This window comes from Humulus lupulus, chromosome 9, assembly GCF_963169125.1.
Source record: "Humulus lupulus chromosome 9, drHumLupu1.1, whole genome shotgun sequence".
NCBI classification, from domain to species: Eukaryota; Viridiplantae; Streptophyta; class Magnoliopsida; order Rosales; family Cannabaceae; genus Humulus; species Humulus lupulus.
In genome coordinates, this window is record NC_084801.1 from 175,904,886 (window position 1) to 175,930,931 (window position 26,046).

A 26,046-nucleotide genomic window follows, 5' to 3' on the forward strand; every position below is an offset into this window, starting at 1 on the left:
GAACAATGACATCTTGTTGAGATGTTATCATATGGATATAATATATATTTATATAAGAAAATTGAATTATATCACAATCTAATAATAAATAAAGTTTATAGAAAAAAAAAACGATGTAAAAACACAGTTGTGATATTTAATAAATAATTATAATATTAAAGTACGTATCACCACACCACACCATGCATGCATGAAATATTTAACAATGGTTATTTTTCCTAGAACTTAAAAAAACATATATATAAATATATATATCTCTTTATATAAAAAATGGGTAGATAAGTTTTAACGTTTTTTTTTATTAATTTTAATGAAATATAACTTTAAAACTAACTAAAAATAGATAATTATTATGGTAAGTTTTTAAAGGGAAAGCAACTAGTCTTGTCTTCTAACATGTGTTGTTAAGTTGCTTGTTTTGGTTTTGCTTGTTGTACTCGACTGATTGGGTGCTCGTTTTGTTGGTTGTTTGCGGTTTCGGCTGATTCTCGTGTTGAGATTGCTTGGGGAAGTTGGCTGATTGGGTGGTTCTTTTATCGATACTCTCTGTTCTCACCTATGGATACTATCCATAATCTCACTCAACAATATTCGAATATCCAGTTAGAGGAGGAGGAGGAGGAAATTGGACTGGTCTATGGAAATGCTCTCGCGACAGAAACCACTCTTGATGATCGATTCTGTTTGGTTGGGAAGTTTCTTACTACAAGATCTATTGACTTTGATGCTATGCAACACATGATCGCTTCCCTATGGCAGCCAGGGAGGGGTATGTTCGCCAAGGAGTTAGACTCAAATCGTTATTTATTTCAGTTCTATCATGAATTGGACATCCAGAGAGTTATTGACAGGAGCCCATGGATGTTCAATAATTCTCTACTGGTGATGGCACGTTTAAAACAGGGGGAGGATCCTAAGCTAGTCCCGCTAAATCGGATCGACATATGGGTTCAATTACATGACCTTCGACCAGGATTTTTTTCACAGCGAGTGGTCAAGGATGCGGGGAATGTCATTGGGACTTTTATGGAATCTGACCCCAAGAACTTTGACGGGATGTGGCGGTCATATTTGCGGGTGAGAGTGAGTATTGTTGTGGACAAACCATTACAACGCAGAATGAAGATGAGAATGGAGGGAGGTGAGCTGTTCTGGGTTAACTTCAAGTATGAACATATACCTACCTTCTGCTTCATATGTGGATTGTTGGGTCATTCCGAGAGGTTCTGTCCTAAACTATTTGATATCCCGGCCGAACAAGAGGTGAAACCGTACGGAGCATGGATGAGAGCTCTACCTAGGCGTCGGAATCACCAAATCGACACGAAGTGGTTGAGGCCGTTCATGGGAGGATCTGCTCCGCGAGAGGGCGGTTTCGAGGGGTCGCCGGAGGTTGGGCAAACAGAGATCATTGACCCTCTTTCTTCGGCTGCAATCGTGGGCGGAAAATCAGGGATTGCAATATTGAGTAGCTCCAATTTAGGAAAAAATGGACAGGAGAGGAGTTATGGGGAAGATAACTCTCCGTAGAATATGGATGCAGTTAAGACACATGATTCTGGCGAAGATCCAAGTTCGAATGGGGTATTGACTGTCTTTGATTTGAAAAGAAGGCGGACTGACTTGGGCTTTGCAGATGGGCCTTATGGGCTGGTGGATGAAGGCTTGGTTCTCATGGAGGGGCATATGGAGCAAGGAAACCTAGATGGTCCAAGAAACGATTTGATGGTGGGTCCTGGATCCCAGGCCCACCGCTCATTATGAGTATTTTGGCTTGGAATTGCCATGGGCTTGGGAACCCATGGACTCTTCAATTCCTAAAGGATTTAACCATCCAAAAGAAACCCGATTTCATCTTTTTAAGTGAAACGTTAAGCAAAAAGGATCGATTGGAGAGGGTACGTACGACTTTGGGATTTGAAGGACTTTTTGTGGTGGAGGTACAAGGGCATAGTGGCGGATTGGCTCTATTGTGGAGACATGAAGAGGAAGCTCGATTACTGAGTTATTCGACATCTCATATTGATGTACAAATTTCAATAGCTGGGAAGGCGGAGTGGCGATTTACTGGGCTATATGGGGAACCCAGTCGGGGTAATCGACGACAAACTTGGGACTTATTGAGAACCTTAGCTTCTGCATCATCCCTACCATGGTGTATAATGGGTGATGTAAATAACGTGGTGGTCCAGGAGGATAAAAGGGGTGGAAATCCTTACCCCGAATGGTTAATTAATGGTTTTAATCAAGCATTGACCGACTGTGGGCTGATAGATTTGGATCTTACTGGATATCCATACACATGGGAACGTGGCAGGGGGTCTTCAGAGTGGATTAAAGTTCGATTGGATTGTGCATTGGTATCTCAGAGTTGGTTTAATCTTTTCTTGTATGCAAAATTATTTAACTTAGACTTCTCAACATCTGATCATTGTCCCATTCTATTGGAGTTTAATTTTGCACCAGTTACCCATTCTCTAAAAAAGTTCAAGTTTGAAAATTCTTGGTTAAGGGAGCCTATGTGTACTCAGATTATTCGTGATAGCTGGGAAGTTTGTAGGGAGGGTAATATTCAAGAGAAAATTCGTTACTGTGGTATGGCATTGATGGACTGGGGAAAGGATTATACTGGTAACTTCGCAGGCAAAATCAAGGGATATAAGAAGGACATCAAACATTGGATGACGGGTCGGGATCCTGATTCGATAAGTAAGTTCAAGGAAGCCAAGAAAAATTTGTGTGAAGTCTATGTACAAAGGGAAGTTTTCTGGAGGCAACGATCTAAGCAACTGTGGTTACAAGCAGGGGATCAGAATAGTAGATATTTTCATGCTTCTGCCACGGCTCGTTGGAAAAATAATACCATACATCAACTGCAGGGCGACGATGGGGTTTGGGTGGACTGGGATCATGGGCTTTCGGAGGCTATGGTGAATTATTTTCAGAATCTTTTCTCTTCTGCTCAGACCGATTTTTTTGATGTTACTAGCTGTGTACAGCCATGTGTTACAGTTGATCAGAATTTGGAACTACTAAAACCGATTACTGAGGAGGAGGTACGACAGGCTCTCTTTCAAATGCATCCTGATAAGGTTCTGGGCCCCGATGGTATGACACTGGGTTTCTATCAGAAATGCTGGGATGTAGTCGGTAACGATGTGGTAGAACAGGTTATAGCATTTTTCCATTCAGGTACCTTTCCTGTGGGATTGACCGACACAAATATTGTCTTGATACCAAAGAAAAAAAATCCCATTACCATGGGGGATTTACGACCAATTTCACTGTGCAATGTTCTATACAAGGTGGTGTCAAAGGTTCTTGCTAATAGACTAAAGGTTATCCTACCTGGTGTTATTTCAGAAAATCAAAGTGCATTTCTGAAAGGTAGACTTATCTTTGATAACATATTGGTGTCTTTTGAGGTGATGCATTATTTGAAAAGGAAGAAGAAAAGAAAGAAAGGTTATATGGAGATTAAGATGGATATGAGTAAAGCCTATGATAGAATGGAGTGGGGCTATCTTCGAGCGGTGTTGGAGAGGATGGGCTTTGATGGTCGTTGGATTGGGTTGGTAATGAAATGTGTGAACTTGGTGTCTTATAACATTGTTCATGGGGGTAGAGAAATGGGACCGATCACCCCGGCTAGAGGGATAAAGCAAGGGGATCCACTTTCACCTTACCTTTTCATTATTTGTGCTGAGGGGTTGTCAGCATTATTGAAAACATATGAAGCTAATGGAAGGTTGAGGGGCTGCAAAGTAGCACGTGGTGCTCCTCTGATTTCTCATATGCTATTCCCAGATGATAGCTACATCTATTGTCAAGCATCTGAAGCGGAGGCAACTAATGTGGTGCAATTGTTACAAATCTATGAGCAAGCTTCTGGCCAGAAAATTAATCGGAATAAATTGTCTGTCTTCTACAGTTCGAATACAGAGGAAGGGATGAAAGAGAGGATTCGAGGTATTATGGGAATTTCGGAAGCTGACGCAAACAGTACATATCTGGGGCTGCCTAATACTATGGGTAGGAAGAAGACGGCAATCTTGGGTTTCCTAAAAGAGAAGATAAGGAAGCGAATACTAGGATGGGAAGGTAGGATGTTATCTCGAGCAGGGAAAGAAGTACTTTTGAAGACAGTTGCTCAGTCACTCCCTAATTATGCTATGAGTGTTTTCTTACTCCCCTTGGAGACGTGCAAAGAGATGGAGTGCCTCATGACAAAATTCTGGTGGAAGTCTGATTCCGCTCAACGCAAAGGCATTAGTTGGATGGGATGGTCTCGCATGTGTCGTCATAAACATGTGGGAGGGTTGGGTTTTTGAAGTTTGAGGGACTTTAACTTGGCTCTACTTGGAAAGCAAGGATGGTGACTTATTTCTCAACCGGATTCCCTAGTTGGTCGTATTTTCAAGGCTAGATATTATCCCAAAGGTAACTTCTTGACCGCATCCTTGGGGGACAACCCAAGCTTTGTATGGCTCAGCATTAAAGAGGCACAACCTCTAATCCGCGAGGGGATCAGAAGAAGTGTGGGGGCAGGGGCGTCGACCAACATATTACTAGACCCTTGGCTTCCTGATGCGGACAATCCATATGTCATGTCGATACACTCGACTTTAGTGGGAAGAACCGTAAGTAGTTTGTTGACAACTGGCTCAAGATGTTGGGATGAAGATGTGATTCAGGATCTGTTTGAGGCAAGGGATCAGGAGCTAATTTTTTCACTTCAGTTGAGTACAACTCTGGACCATGATGCGTGGTCTTGGAGACATGAGCCTTCAGGTATGTACACTGTGAAAAGTGCATATCGTGCACTTCAAATTAACAAGGAAGATTGGTCTACGAATAACTCAACTGGTTTCTGGAGAAAGATTTGGAAATTGGGTATACCCCCAAAAGTTAGGAATTTTGTTTGGCGTGCTACTTCAGGCTGCTTACCCACTCGGGTCCAACTACAGAAAAGACATGTTCCAGTTGAACCACTTTGCCCGCTTTGTGAAAATCATCTCGAGACCACTTTTCATGTGTTAGTTGGATGTACTTTTGCAAGGGCTTGCTGGAATAGATCAATGGTGGATATTGGGAGCTGGTATGAGGTCGAGTTTGGGGTTTGGATGAGAGCATTAGTAGATCGGGTTAGTACTCAACAGGTAGAGGAAGCCTCAATGGTGGTATGGGCGATATGGCGAGCCCGAAACGAAGCACTTTGGAACCAGAAGAACACAAATGCTGTGGCTATTGTTTCTTCCGCTCGGACAACCTTAGATCAATATTTGTTTGCTCAAGCAAGAAAGGGTCAAGCTTTCATCTCTGTTAATATTAGCAGTGAAGACAATGAGCATTGGACTGCACCTGTGAATGATCAAGTTAAGGTTAACGTGGATGGAGCAATCTTTGAGCAGGAGGGTCGTTTTGGTATGGGGTGCTTGGCTAGAGGGCGAGACGGTAGGCTAGTGGAGGCCTTTACTACGGGCCATGTTGGGCGCGTGAGACCTGAAATCGCAGAGATTATTGGAATCAAGGAGGCACTTAGTTGGATAAACCAACATTCTTGGCCAAGTGTGGTGTTGGAAACTGACAGTATTCTGTGTGTTCAAGCGGTCAAGAGCAGAGCTTCAATGCCTTCTGAGTTTGGTCATTTAGTCGACGACTGTAGAAGTCTTATTTTAAATTCTTGTAATGTTGAGTTATGTTTTATTAAACGATCTGCAAACAAAGCTACCCATTGCTTAGCTAGGGGGTCTTGTTTCTCTCTAGGTCGTACACTTCAGGACTATGATGTCTCTGAGGTGTTTTCCATTGTAATGGATGATTTTACCTTTTAATGAAGAGTTACTTTTATTTCAAAAAAAAAAAAAAAAGATAATTATTAATTATATTAATATAAATTCAAATATTATAATATATCATTATTATAATAATATTTAATATAAGAGTATATATTTAATAATTATATTAATATAAATTTAAATATTATAAAATATCATTATTATAATAATATTTAATATAAGACTACATTTTTAATAATTATATTAATATAAGTTGAAATATTATAAAATATTATTATTATAATAATATTTAATATAAGACTAAATATTTAATAATTATATTAATATAAATTCAAATATTATAAAATATTATTATGATACTAAAATATAATCCTAATCTTTTACTAATTATTTAATACGAATTTAAATATTATAATAATATTTAATACAAAACTAGATATGTAATACTTATATTAATATAAATTTAAATATTATAAAATATTATTATAACAATAATATACAATACATAATCTTAATTTTTATTAAAAAAATTACCATTTATATTAAAAAATGTTAACATATTTAAAAAAACTATAAACAATTAATATTTTGGTTTAATTTTTCTTTTAATATGCTTATTTTATTATTTTATATATAATATTATTTATTTATTTATAATTTATATGACAATCATATAAATTTAATAAAAATAATTAATAAATTCTATATAAATAAAACTAAACAAATATCAGCTTTGATAGGAAACGAGACAAGAGAGAGTTTGCAAAATTTAAGGCATTCAACCCAAAACTATCACGATGTATGTATTATTCATGACTTTCCATATAGTAATTAATAAAATTATATATATTTATATTTATAATTATTTCTACATTGCATAAATAAAACATCCAAAAAGCCTATATAGAGTAAAACAAAAATCATTACAAAAAATGATTAATTTTGATTAGTTATTAGACAACCAAAATTTTTCCACATGCATATGTATTATGGGTTTAGGATTTTCTTTCGCACTGTGATAATATATATGAAACTTTCTTTAGCTATCAATCATTATTTATGTGTGCATGCTACAACAAAAGTATCAAACAATGACATCTAAAATGACACCGTAATGAAGATTTAATAGCAAAAAATATATATATATATATATAATTATAAAATAATACTAGACACACACTTATTTATAAATATAAAATATTTCTATTTATATATATATTAGGGAGAGTATGATTTTTTTTCTAGCTTAAAATATAAATTATATGTATTAACTGATATTATAATAAACATAAAAAATTTAATTGTCTACTTCAAATAAAATTTATAGTTATTTGTAAAACTAAATTATGTATTTTATAAGGGCTTAAGTGTTAAAAAATATATTTACAGAGTTTTTTGTTAATAATTTGTAAAAAAATTAATAAATTAATAAAATACAATTTTTTTTTTTTTTTTTGAGTGGGAGCCAAGCCCCACACGGACCCAACTAGGTCCGTCCCCGATTATGGTTGACTAAGGAGTCTTTAGACACCCGTTGTCCTTGAAACGCTTGTTGTTTCTTGTAGTGATAGATAATTGAATTTTGTTGTTAGTGGACTAATTATAATTATTATTATTTGTTATATATATTTATATATACGTATGAATTAATATAAATCTCTTCTACATATAATAAGTGTGTAGATAACAAAAATTATTAGTTTTAATGTTTTTTTATTTTTTTTAATATTAAGTTTAACAAAATATTTTTATATTTAACTGTATCTTGTAAACACTTAAATTTAAATCAAATAAAATAATTAATTAAAAAAATTAAAATATAATATTTTTAAGATATGCTATAATAATATTTATTTAAAAATTATAAATAATTAAATAAATTAAAATATAATATTATTGAGATATAAGCAAATACAAAGTCATCAGTCTTCTTCGTCAATGACATTTATTTAGTTTTTTTGATAGGATGAAAGAGACTGCATGCATGCACGGCCTTGTTATTAATTAAGTAAAGTTTCAATGCGACTTTACCGAATCCAACTCTAATCAGAATGAAGGAATTAACAAATGGGACATTTCTTTGTGGTCGTAGATTATTTGTTTGACTTTTACTAATCCAACCAAAACACACATTTATATAACTAACCCACTTTAATTTTAAACTAGCTCTCGTCTACTCATCACGCACTCGTCTCTAATATTATTGTTTGACCATGCACTCTCCTTCAAAATCTTAATCTTAATCTTAATTAAAAAAGTACTGTTATTTGGTACCTTAAGGTGTTTAACACTACATAAGAGGTGACATTGCATGATTATAATTAACGATACTTTATAATATTTATTAAATTCAAATAAGTGAGACCCGATATAGAATTGCACTAATAACAGTATGCCACCTCCTTGTGGTGTTTGACATTAGTAATACACCTTAGCAATTCTCTAATTAAAATGCTTAATTGAGTTGAGCCTTGCAATTAATTACATCAATTCTCAATTCTCACCACACAATTAATTATTAGAACAATAAAAAAAGAAATTGATCGATGATGAGTTTTTCTAACGTAAAGCTCACTACATTAAAGGAATAATGAATATCAATTACATATAAGACTTATTATTCAACGTGGTCATTACATGGAAAAGTAATTAATTTTACACACAATACTCAACCGTTGTGGTTCACTACTTTACTTTAGATAATTTAGTCGCTGGCTTTATTTTTAAAGGAAAAAATAAAAAGAAAAGTATTAAATAGTAGCAAAGACCAGTTCAACACGATCGAGTACATTTATTAACGTTTTTGTTGGTGCTCATAAATATGTAAAATAAATACATTGTATTTTAACAAAATACAATTTTGATACCATATGGTCTGGACAATGTGATGAATAATCTTTAATTTGAAATCGTACATATTTTAATACTCTATGTTATTGATATTGGTTATTAGGTTACCATTTATTTTAAAAATTGGTGTAGAATTATACTATATTATTCATGAGAATATACCTATGACCGCATTGAATCACAATGTATACCAAAGTATGTACAATTTGGAATTACAAGAACATAAGGTACTAATTATATGTTTTATTTCTTAAAATATAAGATACCAGATGAAAATAAGTATATTTTTGATAAATAAATAAATAAAAGTTGAAACATATTGTTTAACTCATTCAATTATAGATGCACATATTTATTTGGTTATACCTATTTTTTTTTTTATATATATATATATATTTATATAAATTACAGATCCGTTGTGTTGAAGAAGAAAATAATGTATTATTTCATCAAATGTGAATAAGGCAAACCGAAATAGAGATTGACTTAATTTGTGAGTAAATAGACTCCAAAAATGTATTTTGAGTACAGGATAGGGAATAGGTTCCAACTTAAAATCACTAGTGTTAAGTGGTGTACATTTTTTTTTATATATTTTTATAAGATTATTGTGTTTAATTATCATAATATATATTGTAATATGAAACTAGTTCTAATATAGTTTATTTATTGGTTCAACTTCTATGAATTTTTAATGATACTCTGTTTTGATTTTATTTGAGTACGTATTTTGTTTTTTTGTTCATACGCTTGACTTTTTGAGATTGTTGCTGGAGAGTTTCTTCTTACTTAAACGTACAAAAACATATATTAATTTGACAAATGTATTCTATAATTTAATCACAAAATGTTAGGTATGGGAATGAAATCCACATTATAACATAAATAACAACGGATTATTATAAAGTAGGGTTTATACTTTTTTTGACCATGTATTTGTTCCCATTATTTGTTTGGACATTGTATTTTGACAAATTATTTTTAAGACTCTATGTTTTGTAAAATGGTTAAAGTAGAACCTTAAACTCAATTTTGATAAAGAAAAAATTAAATATAACAACACAGTTTTTAAGCAGAATTGTTTTATTTTTGTTCTGAATTGTTAGTTTAGTAAATTATTTGTGATTTTAGTTGAGAAAACATTGACCAAAATCGGGTTTAGAATTCTATTTTAACCATTTTACAAAATATAGGATCCAAAAAGTAATTTATAAAAACACAGAGTCTAAAACAAGTAATAAGAAAAAAAACAGGATCCAAAAATATATAAAACCATAGTATTATATTAATCTACTCTTTAAATAATTAAAATAATCTCTCCAAAAGGAACTCATTCAATACACATCAGTTTATTTAAATAAATTACTAGAAGAACATATATATTTAGTAATATGTATTGAATAATATTCTTTTAATTTTTTTAAAATTATTTATTCTTATTGTTTTTACCACTATAAATTCAAGTTTTTCTTCTTCACGAGCCTAGTTCCATTTTTCTGCTAAAATTTGAATTTTTTTTAGACAAGATAAAGAGCATTGAGCTAGACAACAGGTAGAATCTTAAATCTTATATTTAAGACTGGAGGACTAAAGAAACATCTAAATAGGGGCAATTGTCCATTTATATCTATTAAAGTTTGTTAAAATATTTAGGTTAATGTTATAAGGTATTTTAAAGTGTTTAACATCATGAGATGATATTTTATATGTATTATAATTTAATGTAATGGACATCTAATTAATTAAACTATACATAAAATAGTATCGTATTGGACACTTCGAAATATTTTATAACAACACTCATATATATCCATATAAATGTATATATGCAATTATCTATTGAAATAGTTAATGATTTTAATATATTATTCAAATGGATTTCACCATCTTATTATAATATTATTGTATTAATTTTCTTTTCGACGATCACTCCCCCATTACTTCATAGGGACTCCCAATAGAAGCTTTAAATTGACGTTTTCTTCAAAATTTAAAGAATTAAGTACCAAAAATACTTTCAACAAATACTTTAAACCCATCTTCATTTTACATCATCCCTTCTCTACATGTAGAGAAAAGTTTAAAGTATCTTTAAATATTTTTTGGGAATTTTTAAAAAATAGGACTTTTATGCCATTAATGTGCAAAAATATGAGAATTGTACTTTTCTTAATTTGTATAAGAAATTTTATTAAATTTAAAATTAAAATATGAAAAACACAATTAGTAACTAACTAAAATATGGACGCTAAATTTAAACCAAAACACATCAACCAACACAGGGATAAATGGTTACCTATCTTACTAAAATTATAGCTATTTTTTTTTAATGAAGTGTTCTTCCTCTTCTTTTTTCAAATTTGATGTTTTTTTTTTCATATTTAATATGAGTAACCCGTCACCCCTCTTATGGTAACTGGTAAACCAACTTTTATATAAAAATATAAGAAAATAAACTCATAAAAGTGAAAATTCTTAAAAAAAAGCCATAAATTAACATTTTTTTTAAAAAAATCATATTATTGCTCACTCTATTAAAAATCTCATATAAAATATAATTTCCTTATATATTTTTTTTAATATTTATACACTTTTTCTTCTTTCTCTCTCGAAATTAATTAATATTTTTTTATCTATTCTTTTTATTATTTTAATTAATAAAAATATTTTTTGATATTATATTAAAATGATGTAAAAAAAATATAGAAAAGTTGTTGTATGATATAATGTAAAAATTTGATGTAAAATGAAGAAAATATGATTTTGGTCGTGATGTATTTTGAATGATAGAGTAGAGATTCGGTTATGAGTGTTCTAAGGCCATGAGCATTCCAACAACTCTTTTAAAAGGAAGAATACTCTATAGTTATAAAGAAAGTTGTCAAAATCACCCTTCAATAGCTCATTTAAACTAATGCTTCATTTTGGAGCTCCTTTATATTTTGTATTTCTTTTTCTATATTTATAGATTTTTTTTTTAGAAAAGCTCCTTTAAACATTTATTCTATTTTTTTATTCACTTTTCTCTCCAGATTTATTAGTTTTTTTTTTATTCTTTTTTATTGTTTTAATTAATAAAAATATTTAAATTATGTAAAAAATAATATAAAAAAGTTGATATATGATGGAACGTAAAAATTGAATATAAAATAAAAAAAGTGAAATTTTACTGATATATTTTAAAAAATAGAATATAAATACTGCTGGGAATGCTCTAAGGGAACCCCAATAGATACTTTAAAATGGCATTTTCTTCAAAATTTGAAGAATTAAGGACTAAAAATGCTTCCAACAAATGTTTAAACAAACCCCTTCTTTCTTTTACATCGCCCTTTCTCTACATTTAGTGCAAAGTTTAAAGCATCTTTAAATATTTTTTTAATGTTTTTATACATTTCTCTTTCCAAATTAATTAACATTTTTATTATTATTTAATTAATAAAAATATCTAAAGATATAATATTAAAATGATGTAAATAAAAGATAAAAAAGTTGTTGTATGATATAATGTAAAAATTTGCTGTAAAATAAAAAAAATTAGGATTTAGTGATATATTTTGAATGATAGAGCAAAAATTCTGCTGTGAGTGCTCTAACAACTAGTATTCTCTATCTTTCAAAATACGTCATAAAATTCTCACTTTATTTATTTTACATCAAACGTTTACATTATAACGTATATCACTTTCTCTATTTTGTCTCTATATCATTTAAATAATATATTTTTTAATACATATACAATACACACTATTGCATTCTCTGTATTGTTCTCTAAAATACATTATCTGATGTAGGGTCATTTTACTATATATTTTTTTTTTTACATTTATATTCTCTAAAATAAAGAGGAGAGCATTTTAAAGAGGCTACTAGGAATGCTCTAAGAGCAGTCACAGCAAAAGTTGTAAACTATCAAAATCTATAAAATATAAAGAATATGTGGTAAAAGAGTGCTCCAACAAGTCATTTATCATCTATATCTTTTACGGGAATGTACTGTAATCCTCTGCATGAATACTATAAATACATCAAAACATATTTTAATAATTATATGGATTATATATGAGTAGATTGTACATATTAAAAAATGTGAGGCCATTGAATATTAGAGAAAATAGTTGAAATGAATAAAATATAATATTTAAATGATGTAGAGAAATAAATAGAAAAATTGGTGTATGGTATTTTGTAAAAATTTGATGTAAAATAAAATAAGTAGGGTTTTGAATATGTATTTTAAAAAATAGAGAAGAGAAGTTGTTGTGAGTGCTCTAATACTTTGGTCACTCCCCAAAATAATTTGGTAGCTATCTGCAATTAAAATTACTCTTTGCTTCTTTTGCGAGAACTCCGTTATCTTATGTCCAATAATTCCAAACTTAAAGAGAAATGTACATATAAATATTTTCTAACTTATTTATATTATTCAATTGCTGACCCAAGATTTGGTCAAATACAAACTTTTGGGAAAATAATTTATTTGTACGAATACAACTAACAATAAATAAGAGAAAATAAAATAAATTCAATATCACACACAATTTTTACGTGAACTTAACACTATTAAAAGGATCAAGAAGACTTAGACCACTTGATGATTTTTCTCTATGTACTAAGCCTAGGGACATTTGGACACCATTTTAGAATGAATGGAATGCATAATTCGTACATGAAAAGCCACATATTTATAGAATGAACTTCTTGCATTTGAATTTGAATATAAAGCCTAGAAATTTCATGTCAATTTATTATAATGAAATTACTAAAAATGAATAAAAATAATCTAATTAAATCAGTGTAGAGTAGTATTTTTTTTTTATATTTGTGATTTTTGATAATTTTATGATATTTTTGATGATATAAGTAAACTTATCACATTAAAATTGAACTCTTAATAATGAAATAAAATACGAATATATACAATATATATACATGGAGTATTCTATGGTAGGAGCTTAAAAAAAAAACCCATCGGTAGGGATCTTTTATATTTTCGATCCGTGAATAATTTTTTGTACGATTTTTTTATGATCATGTATATTATAGTTATTTAAAGCATCCTGTAAATTTTAAAAAAATTTCGAATAACTAGGTTCAAATATATTATTTTCCATGCACATAAAAAAATTAGTCGCGAGTACAACAACCTATTTTTAAATTAGTTTTTTCGACACGGTAAATAATTATCGGTAGGGATCTTTTATATTTTCGATCCGTGAATAATTTTTGGTACGATTTTTTTATAATCGTGTATATTATAGCTATTTAGAGCATCCTGTAAATTTTAAGAAAATTTCAAATAACTAGGTTCAAATATATTATTTTCCATGCGCATAAAAAAATTAGTCACGAGTGCAACAATCTATTTTTAAACTAATTTTTTCGACACTGTAAATAATTCAAAATTTTCTAAAAGTTTATAAGATACTCTAAATAATTATAATATATACAGTCATAAAAAATCACACTAAAAATTATTTACGAATTGGAAATACAAAAAAAATCCTTCGGGTAGGGCTCACCTAAGATAAAAATTTCCTATATGTTTAACATGATATATTAAAGGTGAGGACTGGAGAATGAAATGATGAAAATGCAGAAAGTAGAAAAGGAAATGAGGAAAAAGGCTATCCCCTTTGCAACAAAAGAGAGTGAGAGAAGTGAAGTGAATGAAAAAACACATCAAACGTGACCGACTCACTCACACTCATTCTTCATTCTTTTTTTTTTTTTAATTAAATAATATAATATTATTATTTAAAAAAAAATCTATATATTTTTCTATCTAGAGAGAGAATGAGAATGGTCGAAACAACTTGAAGGTGTTATAGAGAGAGAAAGAGAGGGAGAGACCATAGTTTGGTTCGAACAAGAACTAGAACTAGAACTAGAACATTTGACTCTAGTCTTAATCTGACCACCAATGCGAGCCGTTTGATTCTTTGACTTTTTTCTTCCCTTGGCTTTGACCGATCTCTTTCACTCTCACTCTCTTCTCCTTCAATGGGAGCTCGTTGCTCTAAATTCTCTCTTTGCTGGTTCCACTCTCACCTCAAACCTTCCGTGCTTGAATCTTCCGAACACGGTAACATTTTCTTGCTTTTGTTTTGTTTTTGTTTTCGGTTTTTGGTTTTTACAAGCTCTGTGACTCCGGCTCTATTGCTGCAGAGAATGGAGAAAAGAGTGATCAGAACTTGTGGCCGAGTTTCAGTGAGTTCAGCTTGGAGCAACTCAAAGCTGCAACCAATGGGTTTTCGTCTGATAACTTAGTTTCGGAGCATGGAGAGAAAGCTCCGAACATTGTTTACAAAGGAAGCCTTGATAATAATACCCGTTGGATCGCCGTTAAGCGATTCAATAAGTTCGCTTGGCCTGATTCTCGCCAATTTCTCGTCTGTTGTCAATCACTCTTTTCTTATTTCTCTTACGTGTATGGGTGTGTGTTTTGATTACTCATTTTGGTTTGACTCTTTCTGATAATTAAGAGTGAAAAATGTGAAAACAGGAAGAAGCTAGGTCGGTTGGGAGTCTCAGAAGTGAGCGATTAGCCAATCTGATTGGGTGTTGCTGCGAAGGAGATGAGAGGTTGCTCGTGGCCGAGTTTATGCCCCATGAAACTCTCGCTAAGCATCTTTTTCACTGTAAGTTACTTTATTTCTTTATATATATATATATTTATATGTATATGTTTGTACATACTTCCTTTTCGTTTCCTTTTTATGGGTGTTGAGAATTTTTAATTTATTAAATAGAGCGAAAATAACTGAAAGTGAAGCTGTAAAGATGTATTTGGTTATTGTTTGGCTGAAAAATGCATTGTAGTTGTTTGACTTGTTCAAAATGATTAAGACTGAATAAAATTGATGTTTCATTCAAGATCTTTGTCATTAAAAGGTTTTTCATGGGACTTAAAAGGCAAATATTGGTATTTAATTGCCTTGATTGCCCAAGTACTTGCTTGTTTATCATTTTGGAAGTGCTATTGATGGAAAGCAGTGCTTAAGAATTGATATTTCTTCTCTCAAAGAAAACTCCAATGTTCATTCACGACTCAATTGAATTGAATTTAGCTAAGAATGATTTTGTGCTTTTTTTTTTTTTTGGATAGTTTGTTTCTTATGATTGAACTGTTACAGGGGATGCTCAACCAATGAAATGGGCCATGAGATTGAGGGTGGCTTTGCATCTGGCACAAGCTCTGGAGTACTGTAGCAGCAAAGGACGTGCATTGTATCACGATCTCAATGCCTACAGGGTTTTATTTGATCAGGTAACACTGGTTTCTTTGATATATCGTTTTTATTTTTATTTAACACTTTTTAGTTAAAAATAATTTAGTATTGGGTTGACTGTGATCGCTGATCAGGATGGCAATCCCAGACTATCCTGCTTTGGCCTCATGAAGAATAGCAGGGACGGCAAGAGTTACAGTACAAACTTAGCATTCACTCCTCCGGAGTACCTGAGAACTGGTATTTGTGTTTGCTTGAATAAGTAGAAATAATGTATTCTTTTAATGTGGATTATCATTGAACGGGTCACTATGTTAGATATTTGCAACTGAAGAGCCATTTCTTCATGACTTTAGTAATGGAAATTCCAAGTACAATTATGACTACAGAAAAAGCATTGCTGTACTATTTTCCTCATAATATCTTTGGCTGACGAGTATAAAATATTTTTTTATGAAGCTGAGAGAATTTAGTCTGGTAACAATATGATATATACATGATACGATTCAATTCTTTGTTAACAGGTAGAGTGACACAAGAGAGTGTGGTTTACAGCTTTGGAACGTTGTTGCTGGATCTTCTGAGTGGAAAACATATACCCCCTAGTCATGTGAGTTTACACTTTATTCTTACAACTACTAGTAAATATATGTACATCAATTCATAAGCACATATCTCTGGTTTTAACTGGACAATAAGTTGGATCAACATTGTCGGTTTATATTGTTTGCAGGCACTTGATCTAATTCGTGGCAAGAATTTTCTGATGCTGATGGATTCTGCTCTAGAGGGTAATTTTTCAAATGATGATGGAACTGAACTTGTGCGTTTAGCTTCCCGCTGTTTGCAGTATGAGGCACGTGAGAGACCAAATGCAAAGTCTCTTGTCACTTCTCTCATGTCTCTTCAGAAAGAAACAGAGGTGTGTACTCTGCTTGATCCTTTCTTTTTTATGTTGTACACTGTATCATAAATAAGCCTCATTCCTCTCCATGTTCTTGTTACGTTGAAAAAAAGGATGTTATTGTTGGATTTTATCAAGCAAACTACTCTGCCTTAACTGCTGAAAGTTAATTATAAATGACTGCGATTTCTCTTTCCATGGTAATTGGACAGGTTGCATCATATGTTTTAATGGGTATTGAACATGAAACTGCATCCTCAGTGCAGCCATTGTCGTTAACCCCTTTTGGTGAAGCTTGTGTGAGAATGGATCTCACCGCTATACATGAAATTCTGGATAAGAATGGATACAAGGATGACGAGGGGATTGCCAATGAGGTTTGCTACTTTATCTTTGTTTTGATACTATATTTTTGTTGATAATGAAAGAAGTCACCGTTTTTTGGTGTGATCACACATTTGATGAGGTTTGCATAAGAGTTTGCTACTTTCCATCCTTGTCGTATTAGTGATAATTGGCATCTATATGAAATTCCCTTTACAGAAGTCAAATGACAAGTTGTCAAACAAACTCCATATGGGAAGCTTGCATTGTTAGGTTTGAGTTCAGAGAACGATATATCGATCTTTTAAGTAGTGCGCACAGAATTAAGACTCACTATCCTGGCTTTGCAGCTTTCATTCCAAATGTGGACAAATCAAATGCAAGACACCTTGAATTCCAAGAAGCACGGAGACACCGCTTTTCGAGCCAAGGACTTCGCAACTGCCATTGATTCTTATACACAAGTGAGTCGATTGTACCACACTGAATTTTATAGATGCTTGTTTTGGCGGCCACGAATTCCATTAGCGCATATTGATTGATTTCAAGTAGTTGGGCAAAACTTATTGTCTTTTTGTTTTTTGGTGAAGTTCATCGATAGCGGGACCATGGTATCACCCACTGTGTACGCCAGGCGATGCCTATCTTATCTGATGAGTGAATTGCCACAAGAGGCGCTGGGGGACGCAATGCAGGCCCAGGTGGTGTCTCCTGAATGGCCTACTGCTTTATATCTTCAAGCGGCTTGTCTCTTCAGCCTCGGCATGGATAATGATGCACAAGAAACACTCAAGGATGGGACAAACTTAGAATCCAAAAGGAACAAAAATTGAATAAAGTGTATAGTCTCTTCTGTTTTTTTCTTTTTATTTTTATTTTTCAATGACTACATACATAGTATTGTTTAGTTTATATGTATCTATTCTTTATTTGTTATCATTTTGCTTTTCAAAGTTTTCTCCCTTTTTTGCTGCCTATATTAAAAGGATTATCTTGGAAGATTAATGTTGGTTTGATAATTTTCGTATCTAAAATCTTTTCCTCATCTGGGATTTGTGTATATGGATAGAGAATATTTTCTTGCATTAAAAGGACCAAAGGGTAAATCCAGAATTTTATTCTACTGTTCGATATTCGATTAAGATACTAAAAGTGCATATGGTAAAAGATATTCGACTCAACAAATCCAAAATTTGTGAGGTTGTTTGGAGTATAATCGAATCTAAAAACACACAAGATCTACGAATCAATATAATACAAAGAAAATAGGTCAAAATAACAATAGGTTATTCAACTAATCTATTTGTAATTTGTCTTATTAAATTATGGATAGAATTTGGCCATCACCAGTGTTAGAATCCTATTTATGGTGATAAATAATTCCTTCATCACAATTGGTGATTACTTTTCTTGAGTGTCACTGTTGTTGAGCAACTTTTTTTTTTTGGCGATCGTTTATTAAATTATTACAGTAGTTAAACAGTAGTGAGGATGATATACCAACTGTACAAAAAAAGTAGTGTAAATTCCAAGGTATAATATATTCTAGAACTGACATGTTAATTGTTATTGATGGAACATTGGCTCATGTAAATGATTTTATTTTAGCAGTTGGCTATACTCCCCCATTAACTTTTAAACCATGAAGATAATTTTTAGGGTTTATATTTTTTTAGACACTTGTTTTGCTTCGTTACCTGTTTGAACTCTGTGTTTTGACAAATTATTTTTTAGACTCTGTATTTTGAAAAATAGTTCAAATAGGCCTCTAAACCTGATTTTGATAAACAAAAAATTGAGTATAACAACACAGTTCTCAGGTAGAATGATTGTATTTTTATTATGAGTTGCTAGTTTGATGAATTATTTGTGATTTTAGCTCAAAAAAACTTTGATCAAAATTGAGCTTAGGGGTCTATTTGAACTATTTTAGAAAACACAGGGTCCAAAAAATAATTTGTCAAAACACAAAGTCCAAACATGTAATGAGCAAAACTCATGGTCTAAAAATATATAAAACCTAATTTTTACTGTGATGTCGTTTTTAGAAGAAAAAATGAAATAACACGTGGAACTAAATTATACGTTAAATAAATACCATAACAATTTTGAAAAATAACTTGATAAAAAACAAAGGCTTCATTGGGCTATCAACGTATAAGAAGATAGTAACCTTATAGGTACACAATAAACTCTACAGGTATGGAGTAGCATATAAAGATCTAAGTTGAGACTAGCTCATTAATCATCCTCATCATCCCTACCAATTTTTCTTGTATGCAACTTTTTTTGGATTCTTTTGAGATCTTTAGTTGAGACTTGAGAAGAGCTTTTTTTATGCAGAAATTTATGAAGATGGCACGTTGAAGTGGAACAACCATGATACAACGAATGCAAAAACCATACAAGCAAGAAGGAAATTCAGGAAGCGATGGCCGTGCCAGAAGCCTCGAGACTCTGATCCAGGCATTGTTGTTACTGCAGAAGCTGCAGAGGCGCTATTGGATTCGTTGGCAGCCTGCTCGGCTAACTCAATCTCGGTCGCTCCAGCGATGTTGCGTGCTAGGGATTGGCAAATCTCACATGTCCTGAACAAAAGTAATGGATATCAAAAACATGAAAAAGATAGTACAAAAACAGCACTATGTCTATGATCTTATAAGCTTATGAAGATTTCATTAACAACAAAATATAGTTGGCAAGCATTCATTATAGAGATCAAAAGTCCTATGAGAATTGAGAACTCTTCCATGTGAAAATTCATAATAAGCATATAGCAAAAAAAAAGCTCCAATTTCCATAGTACAAATCTCCACAAAACAAGGACCAAATTGGGTTCTTTTAGTAGGCTTTTTCACAAGTGCTTGCCACTAACATTGGACATAATAAGTTTTGAAATTGGACAATAAAAAGATATTGGCATGGGGGTACTCTTATCTTATGAGATCACAATAATAATAATAAAGTCTAAGCTCAAAAATTGCTCTACAAGATAACATAGTGGAAGACAATGATTTTGAGTGATGGTAACTACTACTCCAAGCTATATATGATCTTGTTGGAAAAGCAATACAACATAGCACAACAATTAATCTATTTAGGCACTAAGCATAATCATTGAATATGAAATAATGAATATGCACATGGGAGGGATTAAGGTATCATAATGGATAATTTTGTGCTAAGCAAATAGATAAACCTTAAAGAGAAAAGAAGAAAAAAGGAAAATGTACTAAGAAACAAGACCAAGATATCTTTTATTCTTCCAATTTTATCTTTAACGTAAACTTCTTTACTTTTTTCCTTCTATTGAGCAAAAGTTTTCTGTCTATATGAACAAAATCGGAGTATTCTACTTTTTGTTTTTTGGAAACCCTACAATATTTATTTATATTTTAGAAAAAGAAATTATGGCAATTAACTATAACTACAGCTAGGTAAAATAAGCGTTCTATTCTATATCATGCAATTATATTATCAACTTTTGTGAAATGAATCAAAATGGACAATTCAATAACTTAGTAAGAAAACTTAACAATCATTTATTAAACTAAACTAACTTGATCAACACATAAAATTAATTAATGTTACAAAAATAAGAGCAAAAAACTCACTTATTTCCCTTAATCTTGAACCAAGCCTCAGCACAGTTCTTGTGGACAGCAGCTAAATCATCTTTACAAGAACAACCCAATTCAATCGGAGCTCCAGATTCATGGCTATTACTCTCCAAACCCAGATGGCAAATTCTACAATCTCTCTCTACTTTACTCAAATGCACTTTGATTTCAACTTCGGATCCTCCGACCCGAACCGAACGATCCGAAACCGAAGAGGCTCGCCGAGAATCCGAAACGACGCCGTCTTCTACATCAGTACCACTGTCGCACACGAAACCGAAGCTGCACTCGTCGTACGAACCACCTGTGGTGGAGTAGAACTGGGAGTAGCAAGACCCTTCATCGGCGTCGGAAAAGCATTGGCTGCCGTCGTCACTTCCGGTGACTGAACGGCGGTGGTTTTGGTGGTGGTGGTGGAGGTGGAGGTGGAGGTTACCTTGTTCTAAATCAACGTGGGACATTTTTTAAGGCGAAATTTCATAGACCCAGAAGCTAAAAACTCTCGAAAAGATTGTAATAGAGAAAGAATTGATCGAATTAGAGGTTTTAAAGAAATGGGTATTGGATTAGGTGACCCTTTTTGCTCAACTCCATTAACGTTCTTCTCTCCCACCGAGAAGTTGATTAGTTCGAAGATGAGGCTAAAAACTTGAGATTTGGATTGAAGAAAAAAAGGAAAATTGTTTACATATATATATAAATTTATATATATTGCATGAGAGAATGAAAAAGAAAAACAGAGAGAGTTGTGTGTGGTATATGTGGGAGTAAACAATGGTCTCCGACACAGAGACTCATGCTTTGTTAAGTTTTAAAAATAAAAATTCAGTCTTTCAAAGAAGAAGAAAAAAAGTGGGATTTTTTAATTTTTATTATAATTATATATATATAAAAAAGAAATTAAAATTAAAATGAATGAAGAAAGATTTGGTTACAAGCCTTAGTTGAAAGAAGGATCTCTGTTTTGCTTACTGACTAAAAGGTACACTCATAATCTTACCATTCTCAATTCCAAAATCTTTTATTTAGTTATCATAGAAAAATAGTTAATTTATCAAAACAAAAAAATTTGTGTGTACTTTTTTTAGGTGAAAAAATTATATTAAATAGGATATTATAGGAAGAAGACAAAAAGGTTTTGTTTTTATGAGAAATGTCTAATTAGTCCTTGTGATTGTTAAAAAATAAGGCAGAGACGTATCCTTAAACGTTAGGGGTAATTAGGTCAAAATAAATTATAACTTTGGATAATAATAATTGTTTTTGTCTTTTGGTTCTTTCAGTTAACCGATACTATAATCAGTAACAGAAGAGCTATTATCTTCTGCTTCTCACTCTAGTTTTGTCTGTATAGTCCTTGAATTTATTTTTATTTTAGGGGGATAGTCCTTGAATTCAGGTATTACAATATTTTATTTATTTATTTATTTAATTTATGTTTTCGAAATTATGAAATTGTGTTGAGTCAAGGGACAGTTGACTGAAAGTAGGGACCACTGATAGCTTATGTAATATTGTAATGTGCCTTTGCGTGTTCCACACAAAAGTATTAATGTTTTTATTATAATTTTGGGAAAATAAATAAATTAAGTTACCGAAAGGTATGAAAAAAAAACTCCAAATCTGAGTTTCTAAATTAAGTCTACATAATGATTATATAAAGATTTATGTATATATATTAAAAAAGCATTGAAATAATGATATATATATATTTGGTAAAACATTACTATGTATCTCAGATTCTCAATTTATGATCAAAACTCAAGAGTGATTCATTCTCATATTTGTAGGCATGGTAAAATGGGGCAGTGAGGTGGGGCGGGGCGGGGCGAGGCCTTGCCCCGCTCTGAAAACTTTTTTTTTTTTTAATACTCTAATCCAATTCTCTAATGTTATTTATATACATGCATAATACATAAAATTGACATTTTATATGTGATTTAGAATATATTTAATTCTAAATAGACAAATAGATTAGAAAGAATTATAAATATTAAAAAATATGTTTTATATAATTCATATTTATTCTTGTATTTATTTTTGTAAATTGTAAAATAAAGAAAACAAAATATAATATATGAGGCTATAGTTGATACGTAGTGTAAAAAATAAAGATTACAATAAAAAAAATATTTAGGTTTAGGGAAAATTCTAAAATTATAATTTAATGTTTCTTTTAAAAAAAAGTTAAATGGGGCAAATGGGGCCCAGCCTAGCCCCAAGAAACTAATCGAGGCGGGACAGGGCGGGGCAAAATGTTTGCGGGGCGAAGCGGGGTGGGGCAAACCTGCCCCATTTACATGCCTACATATTTGGTTTAAACCTACCTAATGAGTGCACTTATATCTTAATATTACACTAGGATAAAATAAATAATTTTAGTTCCTATATAATGATGATATACATAACTTAGTTGTTCATTGCACTATAATTATAATTTTGGCTATAACAATAGACTGAATTAGTAAAAAGTATGGCTGATTTTCTTCTATGTGGCAAAAATAATATAATTTGAAAATGATACAAAATAAATAAATTTAAGTGACATTTTATTGTTAAATAATTTCTGAATAGGAGGTTAAAGTGTGATATGTAATATGTTTAAATAAATGGTAAATATTATTTTCGACCCTATATTTTACAAAAATTACTAATCAGATTTTGTATTTTATTAAATGATAATTTAGATTTTGTGTTTTGCAAAATGCAGCAAAATAGTACCTTGAACCAGATTTTGATCAATTTTTTTAATATGATCAAAATGGCCCTAGTTTTATAAATGAGTGAATTTAATAATCTCAAATAAAACATTATTGAATTAAAAATTAATAAAAAAATTGATATAATGTTTTTAAAATTTTAAATTTTATATCAGTTTTTTATTAATTTTTAATTCAATAATGTTTTATTTGAGATTATTAAATTCACTAATTTATAAAACCAGGGACATTTTTGTCTTACTAAAAAAAGTTTGACCAAAATTTGGTTTAATGTACTATTTTGTTCCATTTTACAAAACACAGGGTCTAAATTGTTATTTAACAAAATACAAGATCCGATCAGTAATTTTCGTAAAACACAGAGACCAAAATAGTATTTACCCTTATTTAAATGGAGTATGTTTATGTCAATAATATAAATTTAACTCAATATTTACGATTATGCTCTTTCATATTTTTGTAATTTTTTCCAAATTTTGTTATTTTTTTTAAAATCTTATGTATTTTTGTGAAATTCTCAAATATTATCGTGCCATAATCATATCATAATAATACAAATTAAATAATGTGAATGAAAATATCCTTTATAAAAAAAAAAGTATAAAATTAAGAAAAAACAAAATCTTGGAATTTCTTATTAATTAAACTCCCATAATGATTATATAAAGATTGAAATAGTGTTTTTATTCTTTACACATACAAAAGTCTTAGAAATATGTAAAATTTTGTTGTTACATTACTATTAAATAATTTTTTAAGTTGTGAAAAAGAAACGATGTTTTAGTGGATCATGATTTTTTTATTTATTATGAACTTATATTATGCTTTACGTACCAAGTGGGAAACAAACCCAATTGTTGGGGCAACCCTTTTTGTTTTGTAAGTTGCTATGTATGTGTCTCAATATAAAGTCAAAGCTCAAAAGTGGTGTATTCACATGCTCAATAGTGGTATATTAATTCTTGTAAATTATCTCACAATTTACCCAATAAAAACAATATTATTATACTCACACAAGTAATTCATGAACAATTTCCTAGTAACCTATTAGTAAATGTCATGGAAGATTATGGAAGCATTTGAAAGATAATTGAGATAAATTTATCAAAGCCAAATAGCTACTTTCAAGGCAAAATAACCCAATTTGATTGCCATAGCCAAAATATGAAATAGTTTCAAAAAATAGTAAACAAAAGTTAAAAAAAAAAAAAAAAAAATCTCATGTTTTTTCAAATAAAATAATGTATGAAGAAATTACCTAAAAATAATAATAATAAATATTATTTCTATTGGAGAGGCCTTAATCATGTAAATTGGTCTGGACATATATATATAAAACAAACACATTTTCTTGGAAATAAAGATAATTACATTATTTCGAGATTGGGATACATATATATCATATGTTCATGTGATCATTGTGGGCCATGTAAATCTCACCCAATCTTCATCCTAAAAATATCTCAAAACACAAATTTTTTTTTCTTCTCTTATTATTATTACAAATTTTTAAACCAATGATAGAGTAACCCATTTTCATTTCTTTCTTTTTTCCTCCTAACAAGTCTCTTTGGCTCTTGCTCTTAATTAAAAGCTATTTATATATATATATATATATATGTATTAAAGTGCTTTTTTTTTTGTTGTTGTATAAAAAAAATCTCATATCAAATATGTGACTGAATAAAGCACATTCCAACTGCGGTTCTCAAGGGGATCAACATATAACTGTTACAGGTACACACACATATACAGAGATATTGTTTCCAATTGGAAATGGAATCTTATTCTTGTTTTGCTTTTCTTTACTGCTTTAAAGTATTTTCTTCTGTAGGGTCATATCTCAACTCAAATACTATTTATGTTTTTTCTTAAGAAATTAAAAACTAAAAAATAATAAGGAAATGCCATCCAACAACTCCAAAAAAGGTATAGAAGCCGTTTTTAATCACTTTCACACGTCAAAGTTGTGGAACCAAAGCACTTTTGATCGTTTATTCTCATCTCTGATGTGTTAGAATTCATACAGAAAAATACATATATTTTTATATCCTTGGCCTCTGTCAATGGACTAGCTGTAGCTGCTACACCTCAACTGAATTATTTTCCATGTTCATTTTCTCAATTTTCACTTTGCTTTTCATAATATTCTATCTTTCTTTTTGTTCTCTAGTTGTCTTTGAATTTCGGGTTTATATCTTTTTGGAACTTATATTTTGTTCAATTACTTGTTTGGACCTTGTACTTTGACAAATAATTTTTTGGATATTGTATTTTGTAAAATGATTCAAATAGAACCCTAAACTCGATTTTGGTCAAAATTTTATGAGCTAAAATTATAAATAATTCATCAAACTAATAATTTAAAATAAAAACTGAAATTCCGTTTTTAGTAATTACCAAATTAATTAAGCCAAGTAAATTAATTAAAGTGCGGAATGGTAATTAACTGTTTACACAGATTACAGTTCTGTCGGGACAGAAACCAAACTTGTCACGACAGAAACTGAACACAATAAAAAGACAGTGCAAAACAATAAAGAACACAGCGAATTTTTACAAGGTTCAGAAACCCTTTCGGATAACCTACTCCTTGGG

At 31.0% G+C, this 26,046-nt stretch overlaps 3 protein-coding genes across 4 annotated transcripts; 2 read left to right on the top strand and 1 right to left on the bottom strand.

Annotated features, from left to right (window-relative positions):
* The first annotated feature begins 558 nt into the window (after positions 1–558).
* LOC133800347 (uncharacterized) lies at positions 559–1,530 on the top strand. Its single transcript, XM_062238304.1, has one exon. It carries the CDS (start codon positions 559–561, stop codon positions 1,528–1,530), a length of 972 nt encoding a protein of 323 aa, XP_062094288.1.
* Positions 1,531–14,325: 12,795 nt separating this feature from the next.
* Positions 14,326–18,142, top strand: LOC133801242 (serine/threonine-protein kinase BSK6-like). 2 transcript variants are annotated; one of them, XM_062239415.1, is made up of 10 exons: positions 14,336–14,733; positions 14,817–15,040; positions 15,154–15,289; positions 15,785–15,918; positions 16,015–16,120; positions 16,405–16,490; positions 16,614–16,802; positions 16,997–17,161; positions 17,459–17,572; positions 17,699–18,142. In XM_062239415.1, exons 1-10 carry the CDS (start codon positions 14,652–14,654, stop codon positions 17,939–17,941), a joined length of 1,479 nt encoding a protein of 492 aa, XP_062095399.1. In that variant the 5' UTR covers positions 14,336–14,651; the 3' UTR covers positions 17,942–18,142. The 2 variants fall into 2 exon arrangements, with proteins under 2 accessions (XP_062095401.1, XP_062095399.1); XM_062239417.1 differs by lacking the exons at positions 17,459–17,572; positions 17,699–18,142 and adding an exon at positions 17,328–17,450 and having other exon boundaries at positions 14,326–14,733.
* Positions 18,143–19,228: 1,086 nt separating this feature from the next.
* Positions 19,229–21,722, bottom strand: LOC133801244 (uncharacterized). Its single transcript, XM_062239418.1, has 2 exons — positions 20,723–21,722; positions 19,229–19,696 (listed from the first exon to the last, which is right to left on the bottom strand). The coding sequence occupies exons 1-2, from the start codon at positions 21,187–21,189 to the stop codon at positions 19,456–19,458; spliced, it is 708 nt and encodes a 235-aa protein (XP_062095402.1). The 5' UTR covers positions 21,190–21,722; the 3' UTR covers positions 19,229–19,455.
* Positions 21,723–26,046: the final 4,324 nt, after the last annotated feature.

Coding starts and splice junctions, on each gene's coding strand:
- LOC133800347 (XM_062238304.1), top strand. CDS start 559: ATGGATACTATCCATAATCTCACTCAACAATATTCGAATATCCAGTTA.
- LOC133801242 (XM_062239415.1), top strand. CDS start 14,652: ATGGGAGCTCGTTGCTCTAAATTCTCTCTTTGCTGGTTCCACTCTCAC. Junction 15,290..15,784: donor CGCTAAGCATCTTTTTCACT/GTAAGTTACTTT, acceptor GAACTGTTACAG/GGGATGCTCAACCAATGAAA. Junction 16,121..16,404: donor TCCGGAGTACCTGAGAACTG/GTATTTGTGTTT, acceptor CTTTGTTAACAG/GTAGAGTGACACAAGAGAGT.
- LOC133801244 (XM_062239418.1), bottom strand. CDS start 21,189: ATGTCCCACGTTGATTTAGAACAAGGTAACCTCCACCTCCACCTCCAC. Junction 19,697..20,722: donor TTCAAGATTAAGGGAAATAA/GTGAGTTTTTTG, acceptor ACTTTTGTTCAG/GACATGTGAGATTTGCCAAT.